The sequence below is a fragment of the Anarhichas minor genome, unplaced genomic scaffold (assembly GCF_050575085.1).
Source record: "Anarhichas minor isolate MPS153535 unplaced genomic scaffold, ASM5057508v1 ptg000136l, whole genome shotgun sequence".
NCBI lineage: Eukaryota > Metazoa > Chordata > Actinopteri > Perciformes > Anarhichadidae > Anarhichas > Anarhichas minor.
The window spans coordinates 6,049,582-6,059,216 of NW_027466582.1; the positions used below are offsets into that span (position 1 = coordinate 6,049,582).

General features: G+C 43.9%; 1 protein-coding gene across 1 annotated transcript; it reads left to right on the forward strand.

The window, feature by feature from the left end:
• The first annotated feature begins 1,938 nt into the window (after positions 1–1,938).
• Positions 1,939–4,202, forward strand: sox7 (SRY-box transcription factor 7). The gene is made up of 2 exons (XM_076084413.1): positions 1,939–2,170; positions 3,235–4,202. The coding sequence occupies exons 1-2, from the start codon at positions 1,939–1,941 to the stop codon at positions 4,200–4,202; spliced, it is 1,200 nt and encodes a 399-aa protein (XP_075940528.1).
• The last annotated feature ends 5,433 nt before the right edge of the window (positions 4,203–9,635 follow it).

Genomic DNA, 9,635 nt, shown 5'->3' on the forward strand with positions numbered 1-9,635 from the left:
ACGTGTTCTTTCTTGAAGTACATTAACCATAGTGAACTTTCTATATAGAGCCCACATACATGGAGACAAACACCTTCCTCAAGTCTCCAGTAGCCACATGTCTTTTACACTGAAAGAGTGAACAGCAGCAGGCTGACCCAGCTTCCACCCACACAGCAGGTTAACACTGAGAGCCGTTAGTCATTTCAGAAACCCAGAATATGCAAATGTGATGTGAAACTTTGGTCCCTCCCATTGCCAGTCTGCTGTCTGTCTGTACTGTACATGCACTGGAGCTCACTCCCGTGTCCCCATCAGCTCACACACTTGTTGTGAAATGTCTTTTAGCAGTGTGCTGCTAAAAGACATTTCACGACAAGTGTGGCCCTCGTCAGACCGGCTCGGCCCTATATTTCACTGATGTGCCTGCTCTACGCACTATCTGTGGCTTCAGGTGCCGTATCCTGTTCCTGTGGGGGCTGTGTGTGTGTGTGTGTGTGTGTGTGTGAGATGGGGGGGCAAGTTTCACAAAAAACTAGAGCTGACACTTCAGTTTGATGATTGAGGAGGCATGACCAAACCAAAAAGATGTGTATTACAATTTAAGATGCGTGTTGCCTCTGGATTAAGTCTGGAGGAAGGAAGTTAGAGAAGAGTTAAAACCACAGTATCTGTCGGGTTACTCCCTCCCCCATAAATACTACGAACCAAGACACCATCTGACCTATGATCAACAGTAGCTGTGCTCAGGCAGTGTGTGTGTGTGTGTGAGAACTACTCCATGGCTGCAGCCCAAGAGTATCCTGTCAACAGGAACTCAAGGATTTGATATGCAACGCCTCTGGCCACAGAAGGAAACTGATTTGTTTGTGGTGTGTTCAGTGGTTTTATCTCTTTTGTCCCCCTCAGATGTGTTTAGAGGTTCCACGTGGATCTGCACCCGAACTGTTAAAAAAGGAGAGGACCTTTTCCTCCTCTGAGGGATGTTTAAACACAGGCTTCTGCATTTAGATGTTCAACAGGAATTACGTGGAAGAATATATTTAGAAAGCTGGAAAAAAAATGATGTTGAGGGCAGCTTATTATGAAAACACAAGAAACGTTTTTCTTTCATTTTTAAATGACGGACCATGAAGCTCTGGCCTGCTTAGAAGTTCAGTGGGAATCTAAAAACGCCACTTCAGCTCAGTTTAATGTGTGAGTGTAGGCCTACTGTCGAACAGGTTAGATACGTTTCACAGGTGTGAATTTCCTTGTTGAATGAGGGCGAAAAACGACCTGATGTTGCCAAATCCCTCTGTCATAACATTCGCATGAATTTACATGAAAAAAAAGAAATCGGGTTTATCTATAATGGCTGCGAATAAAATGACCGCCTTTGGTCCCATGTGAATTCATCCCATAATCATGACCTGCACAGTGACAGGTAACGAGTATTATGAGTTTAGTTTGTTCGTTATCTGTCAGTGGAAAGTGATGTTTTGTTGTGAGGCCAGTTTAAGTAGTCAGTGGTGTTGAAATGCTTCTCTCTCTCTCTCTCTCTCTCTCTCTCTCTCTCTCTCTCTCTCTCTCTCTCTCTCTCTCTCTCTCTCTCTCTCTCTCTCTCTCTTCACGGGGCTCAACTTGCAATCAAGGAGGAGCCGAGAGTCCTCCGGGCTTCTCCTGGAACCTGCTCCTCAAATATAAAGCGCGCTCCCCATCCACCAGGAGAGACTGAATCATAATTCACAAGGAGGAGACGCTGCTTGAGCATATCTGTGGTTTCGCCTAAAACTTTTACTGACATCTGACAGTAGCCTGTAGCTCTGGTGATCTAGTGAGCGTGAGAGACACTGCTGAATTAAAAAGAAAACAGTTCTAGTAGGTTTTTAGCTTTTTAATCAGCCGCCAGAGAAGTCAACTTGTCAGCGCGACAGAGTGAGAAGCGCGTCTTAAGTTTGGAGAGGAGAAAGCGCGCACATGGCAGCCCTCATCAGCGCGTACTCGTCGTGGCCAGAGTCCTTCGAGTGTCCTCCGGGAGACGGGGAAGTGCCCGACGGACACGGCCCGCACAGGACCCCCGTGGACAAGGCGCCGGAGCCGCGGATCAGACGTCCCATGAACGCGTTCATGGTGTGGGCCAAAGATGAGCGCAAACGGCTGGCGGTTCAAAATCCAGACCTGCACAATGCCGAGCTCAGCAAAATGTTGGGTGAGATGAAGTTATTTTAAGTAATATTGATTAAAGTGTTTTGTTGAGCTAGGAATTATTATTATTATTATTTTATTATTGTAAATAATATTACTGTTTTGTTTTTTTAAACATCCACACACTTATAATTCCCCCCAGGCCTCGGCTGTTTTACAAAAGTTTTAAAGTTGTTTCCAACACCAAAAAGATATGTAAATTAAATAAAAAAAACTATTCAAGGTGTTCAGGAAGAAAAGACATCAAATCGACGTGTTTAATCGCACTTGGTCATAATTTAGATCGAGTAAAATAATCACGTAACTTCTCAACTATTATAGTATGAAGCGCGCCGCCAAACCCCTCTGAATTCAAAAGGTAATGTCTCTGTAAAAACGGTTTAATTTGTTAGGACGATGGACATAAAAGGAATGAAATGTATGATTTTGCGTTGGATTTAGGCCACTTGGATTAGTGTTTAATGTTAAACTCAAAATCTGGCACTCTCGCACATCTGAAATCATCTTAAAGCCAATTCCAAAACAGCAACACATATAAAATATGCTCTCATTAATAAAGGTCAAATTGGCACTTATGGTTATGTTAAATAAGGCATTCTTAACTTGAAGCAAAGTCCGTTAAAACGATTAAGAACTTATAGGGAAGATGAATATTGAGGTTGTGTGAAAAGTTTTAATACAAATGTTATTTTGTTTTTTTCTAGAGAAAAAAATCACACACTTGAGAAATATATGATAATTATGAGCTCTTGTTTTACAGTAAGGGAATACTTATATAAATATTTGTGTGATGTCTGTTGTATAGTGCTATTTAAGCTTTGTTTTAATTGTGTTTTAATCCCACCATTATCACAGGGAATTTAGAATCCTATATCCGATAAAAGAGTTTAATCCTAAAATTTTAGGATGTTGTAGAAAATTGTTAGTGTGTGAGTGATTTTAATTTAGTGTTGGTATAAGAGACTTTAAATATGAAATAAAAAAAATGGTGCAAAAATAAATGGCGAGCTAATCTATTGAAACTTATTCAAGATTTGTAGTTACATTTGAACAAAATTATTCTTGCAGGCAAGTCATGGAAGGCCCTGACTCCCCCTGATAAGAGGCCCTATGTGGAGGAAGCGGAGAGGCTTCGGGTGCAGCACATGCAGGACTACCCCAACTATAAGTATCGGCCTCGCCGGAAGAAACAGCTGAAACGCATCTGCAAGCGAGTGGACCCTGGCTTCCTGCTGAGCGGGCTGGCCCCTGATCAGAACGTCCTGCCCGACCAGCGAGCCCTCTGTCGCCCCCTCGACAAAGACGAGGGCAGCCCTAATGGTATCAGGAGCGGGTTCTCCAGCCTCAGCCCTTCTCTGCCCAGCGTCAGAAGCTTCAGAGACCCAACCGGTTCAAACAGCAGCTTCGACACCTACCCCTACGGCCTACCCACTCCCCCTGAGATGTCCCCCTTAGATGCCATGGACCACGAGCATGTACCCCATTCTTATTATTCAACATCTGGTAACTCCTCCTGCTCTTCCTCCTGCCCAGATGAGCACCACCAGAATCAGACACACATGGGCAGCCCGCCTCCTTACCACACTGACTACGCTCAGACCCAAATCCATTGTGGGGGCACACACATAGGTCACATCTCTCACATGTCCCAAACTGGTGGCGGACTGATCCCTGGCCCTCCGATGTCTTACTACAGTACCTCATCTTTCTCCCACATTCACCACGGGCTCCACCAGGGCCACCTGGGTCAGCTGTCCCCCCCACCAGAGACACAGGGTCACCTGGAGACTCTAGACCAGCTGAGCCAGGCAGAGCTTCTGGGTGAGGTGGACCGCGATGAGTTTGACCAGTACCTGAACTCCACTGCGACCGGGTTTCACCCTGAGCAGGGCAGCAGCATGACTGTTACAGGACACATCCAGGTTGCGTCTGCGGCTACTGCCTCTGCATGTCCCAGCAGCACCACAGAAACCAGCCTCATTTCGGTGCTCGCGGACGCAACGGCGGCCTACTACAACAACTACGGCATCTCGTAAGCACCCATTATACTTGTTGCTGATCAGAGACACTACGGGGGGGGGGGGGGGGGGGGTAAATGGGTGAAGACATTGGGATGATGTTGCACCTGGGTGCCAGTAAGGGAAAAATGTCTGTGCTTTGATCTGTAAATTCAAATCTCATATTAGCATATATGAGCAAAATCATCCCACCGTGATTTGAACCTGAACTGACTACTGAGCAAAATGATTGTCTGGAGCCGAGGAAAGAACAAAGAGCAATTGGAGGAATATGAAGAAAGGGAGATGGACACCTCAGGGATGCAGACACAAAATACTATAGTATGCCACCTCCAGTTGTCATGACAGAAGAACAATCGTAAAGACATGTTGTCCACTTGTAAATGTCACCAGTTACTGTTGCCACTGCGGCATGTACAGATGCTCTTTAGAAGCTAATTTAAGTCCTTTGATGTTTCGCATAAATGCTAACTGTAATGCTATTATCAACGCTTTCCATTCGAATGTTTGTACTCTATGTTCTCTCTCTCTCTCATTTGTTTGGGAGTCTTACCTCAGTAGTTGTAGTTGAATGAGGTTTTAGTTGGATATTTCTTATACAATTTAACAAAACGGTGTATAATGAAGAAAAAAGGGGGTTTATACTTCTTCTCAAGTACTTAATAATATATAATCATAACCTCTACCATGAAAAATAATAATGGTAACTATAAATGTATGCTGATTTAAGTTTGTGAAAGACAATAATTTAAAAATAAAGTTACATTTTTATATAACGCAGTTGCTACTTTGATGATGTTCCCACAGAAAACATACCACAACACAATAAGTATGTAGTATGAAGTATTGGTAATAACTGATACACTTGAAAGGAATTATGCAATGGCAGATGAAACACATTTCCACTCATATATATATAACACTTAAGGAATACAATCAGATTCCTGAAATAAAGCAATAAAAGAAAGAAAAATAGTCATGCTATAGGTTTTTAAACACACACGAGGGGCACGTGATGTGTGCTATTTGTCCGTCTTTGAATTCCGTGTCACGCCACGTATTCTTCTATCTTGTGCTCTGTCTTGCTGTTGTACTGCAAGTGTCCCATTCTGACACCCACTCCCCCCCCTTTGCTTTTTCCACCCTCCATCACATCATCCTTCTCCATCCGTCTCCTCTCGCTTTCATTTCATCCCGCTACAGAGGATTAGTGTAAAACAGGCACAGCCGTCGCCACCCGCCTCCATCTCAACCGTCCTTTGTTTTCCTGGAGTCTTATTCTGGGCGCCATTCTTAGGCACTCCGGACCCCACTTCCACCCCCACCCCCTCACCCGTGTTCTATCTTGCTGATGCAGACCTTTCGTAATCTGTGCAGAATAAATAAAATAATAAATCCCAGGGCTTCGTCGACTGTTTTATACCCTCCTCATTTTTCTTTTTTTTTACCCCCCCCTCTCTTCTCCACTCCTCCCTACTCTCACCCTCTCTGTTCTCTTGAATTTTTCTTTTTCGATAAAAGGAATTCAGGGGGCTTTTGACAAATCCTGGAGTCTGGCTGGTCTTCCTGCATTTTTTTTGGGAATGGTTGAGTCGTGCTTCTTGTAAAGAGGATGTGGCGGAGGAGCGGTGTTTCCTGACTGATAAGGGAAAAGCCTCTCTCCGTCAGGATGTTTGGGCCTGGCTGGGCCCTGCATTAAAGAGCCAGAGAAAGGGAAGGGAACCCACTGTTCAGCAAGCGGGAGGAAACACTGCCGTGCTGATTAGCATCTTACTAACCCGTCTTTACTTACCCACCATTTTTCATGAGAGGCTTTGTCAACCTGGCATGTCGTACCGTGACCACAGACACACCACACGCATACATACAGCAATGAGCAGGTTTATTACGCTATAACCAGAAAACAACACATGATATCGGAACACTTAGCTACCTAAAATGACCTTTCTTCGGTCCCCTGTTCAACCATGAGCGTGTGCTTTTGACACACCTTGTGATTAAACTGACCAGAATGACAACATACATCAAACACCAGTGTTTGCATCTGGCTGATGTCGTTGTTCATTTCTTCGGGGTTAGATCATTACCCTTTGTTCCTCCAGGGGTTCAAAACTCTGAGGAGGGTCCATTTGAGTGCGACTTTATTTTGGACGTGGGAGCTGGACGGGTGGTGCCCCGGGCATACGGGGTGAGAAGTAGTCTTTGTCAGGGTCAGCTCACGGTGCTGCTGCAGACTCCCTTGGTAAAGACGCCCTACAATGTCTCAACAATCACATCCACCACCTCAGGGTAGGACACTAACAGGAACAAGGACAAAGACTCACGCGTCAACAAAGCATCATCACATTAGACTCAGACTTGTGCACACAGGAAGACAGAACTTGAGCATAAATTGCAGAATAAAGCTGTGTTTTTATCATAATATCATATTATTCCCCAACGCTTTGATATTTTAATAGTGTTTCACGTACAAATGACTCAGAAAAATGTTAGGGCCACAACAGAGCTTTAGGTAAAGAATAAAAATACAGCCCTGTTTTCATTTTGGTGAAAATGCATTATTCAGATAATCCAATGCTGTTCTTCTTAACAGTTTATTCAGTTTGTGGAGCAGGACAATTTTCTGAAACCATAAAGGAACACTGGAAATTTTCATAATATAAATATATATATATATATATAAATATATATATATATATATATACGTATGTGTGTGTAAATGGCCAGAGGCGCTCTCTGGGAGTTTTTACAGAGATGTGTGGATCCTGTGACTTTTATCTTTCGGAAAGTGAGGGCAAAACACTCAACTTATCATCCTCAATCCTTTTCTCCCTAGAAGTTGACTCATCGTCATCACAACCTTTCGTCGGAGGCTTCTGCTGAAAACCCGAGACAGCCATTGCTGCTGTTTTAGCTGCAATAAATCAACAAGAAAGGAAATAGAAAATGAAGTGTCAACAAACACTGGCATGACATTGTTGTGAACGGCATAAACTTTCCTCCTTATACATACAGGCACCTGCAGGAAGTATCTTTAAAGCCCCTTCTTCTGTGAGAAGGGAGCGCATGATCTATTTAATTTGACTAATTGAATCTTTCACACATTTTGCAGGATCACAAGATTTACAATATTTGCAAATATAAGAATATAGGCTGAACAAACAAAACGCCTCCTCTTGTTATTTCTCTCTGATTGCTGACTGGCTCAGTTCCAATCTCAGGTCAAGCCAGTGGAATGAGTCTGTCAGGTAGTCTGTTATGTTTCCTATTTCCTCCTCTGCCGTCATGTCACTTCCCTGGGCAAACAAACAACTCGGCGGTCTAACTCAACACCGACTGTCAAGGTAACAGCGTAAGGCTCTGTGTGTATGGATGGGGCGCAGAGCTTGCACAGCTGTGTAAAGTATTATCCATCTGCTGGGGCAGAGGGTGCGCGGTGATCACTTTAAATATCATGTCCTCCGGAGGCAAGGAGGAGGCTGACTGTCTGGTTGGTCCAGCATCTATTGTGTAGCCGGTGAGGGAGCGTCCAATCACGTCACATTTGGAGGTCGACCATATGTGACGGTAATTGGTGCATTAACTGTAGGTCAAGAGGGAATTTGGATTTGATTTGGACTACGTGACTAAGGTATATCAATGCTTGAGACTAAGATGCCCTTTAAACCTACTTACTATAGATACGATATATCAGCATGTGTTTGAGTTCTTGTATTGTCGCTGCATGACGACAGTTGGTTTACTCTAAAGTTATAAAACCTAATATATGCAATTGCACATATTGTAAGTATTTATTTGCAATTAGATGAAGCAACATTATCATTCCGAGTGGTGATTCTGGGGGGGGGGGGGGGGGGGGGGGGGATAATCATCTCTTTCCTGTTAAGCCTTGCAAATAGAAAACAACATTCCCATTACAACATCCTCATCACAGTAAATGCAGCGAACTTTACACCAAATTAAAATTTTCTGTGCGATGGATAAAGACACACTTACATCAGTAAACACTAAATGTTGTCGGAGTGCATTTCCAGTTGGAGTGTGTTTCAGCAGCATAATAACCTGTTTACAATTTGTACTTGGCCCTAAATCTGGAAGGAGGAGGAAAAAAAACACACACACACACACACACACACACACACACACACACACACACATACACACACACACACACACACACACACACACACACACACACACACACACATCTCACAGCAAGGGATTATGGGTGCAGCTATTCTTCATCTCATTGTGGCTCAACAACAGGCAGAGTGTGGGGTGGCAGGCAGGCGCGTACGTCGCCGGACGAAGAATGGACCAGACCCGTCGAGGGACAGGTGCCATGTGGCAGAGGATGTGCGGGGACACAGATGGGGACCCCTGGAAAACTTGGGGGACTGTACGAGCAGCCAAGGGCCTCCCACCCGTACCTGTGCTGTGAATGCTGCAGCCGAACGGGATCCGGCACCTGTTCTAAGCAGATACAGGCTACCAGCAAAAGCACAGAGGGAGGCCAGCACATGGCTGCCAACCCAGGGAAGGAGAAGGCTAGATTTCCATTTACCCATAAGCACGGACTGATTACCAAATCGGCACAGGCGGTAAAGCTTGAGCAGTACTGCAGAATGCACGGAAAAAAGGATTTAGAAATGTCCTCCAAAACTATATGCATTTCAGTAAACTCCCCACTTTAATAAGATATTTGTGTTTGTGTAAAATAACGTTTTACTCAAATTAGAAACAGCACTGGAAAGTCAAGGGATAAAAAAAACTTACAAGCACAGATGTATTATTTTTAAAAACAAGCGAAATTTCAGCTCACGTCCTATTTTTACCTCCTGGCACGCATTGCTCCCTCTTTCTCTCTTTAATATCATGGCTTGCACTGGTGTATGCTGCAGCGCTATCTGGCTTGTTTGTGACTGCCGCAGATTCTCCCAGGGGTGATGTAACTCTTCACCTCAATGTGGAGGAGTATGTTCCTATTGTGCTTCCTAATTGCAATGTGGTTGTTCCATTTAAGAGATAGAACATCCGTATCTGTTCTGCGTGTGTTCCCATATTGTGGAAATAACTGGAAGAGGCATTACCTATTTTTGATTGATTGTTTTGATTGACATAGTGTTTTTAATCTCTGACAACTTTGTTCACTCAAGACTGGGATGATGCAAGCAGTGAAATGTAAAGGATATGGCTAATTCCTGCAAAGTATAGGAAAGCTTAAAATTGTGCATCTTATGAGATGTTGCTGTTTTTGCTTTATACATTCACATTAAGTGCATTTGGACATTGCTCTTTAACAGGACAGGGGCTGCATGTCTTTGATCACAAGGGCTACATGTCTTAAGTAACTCTCCATCGTTTCTATTTTAGTGGGCCCACAAACTGCCTTCATAGCTCTGGATCCTGCACCAACAGAGTTTACTCTCAGCGTGCATCCTGAAAAGCAGA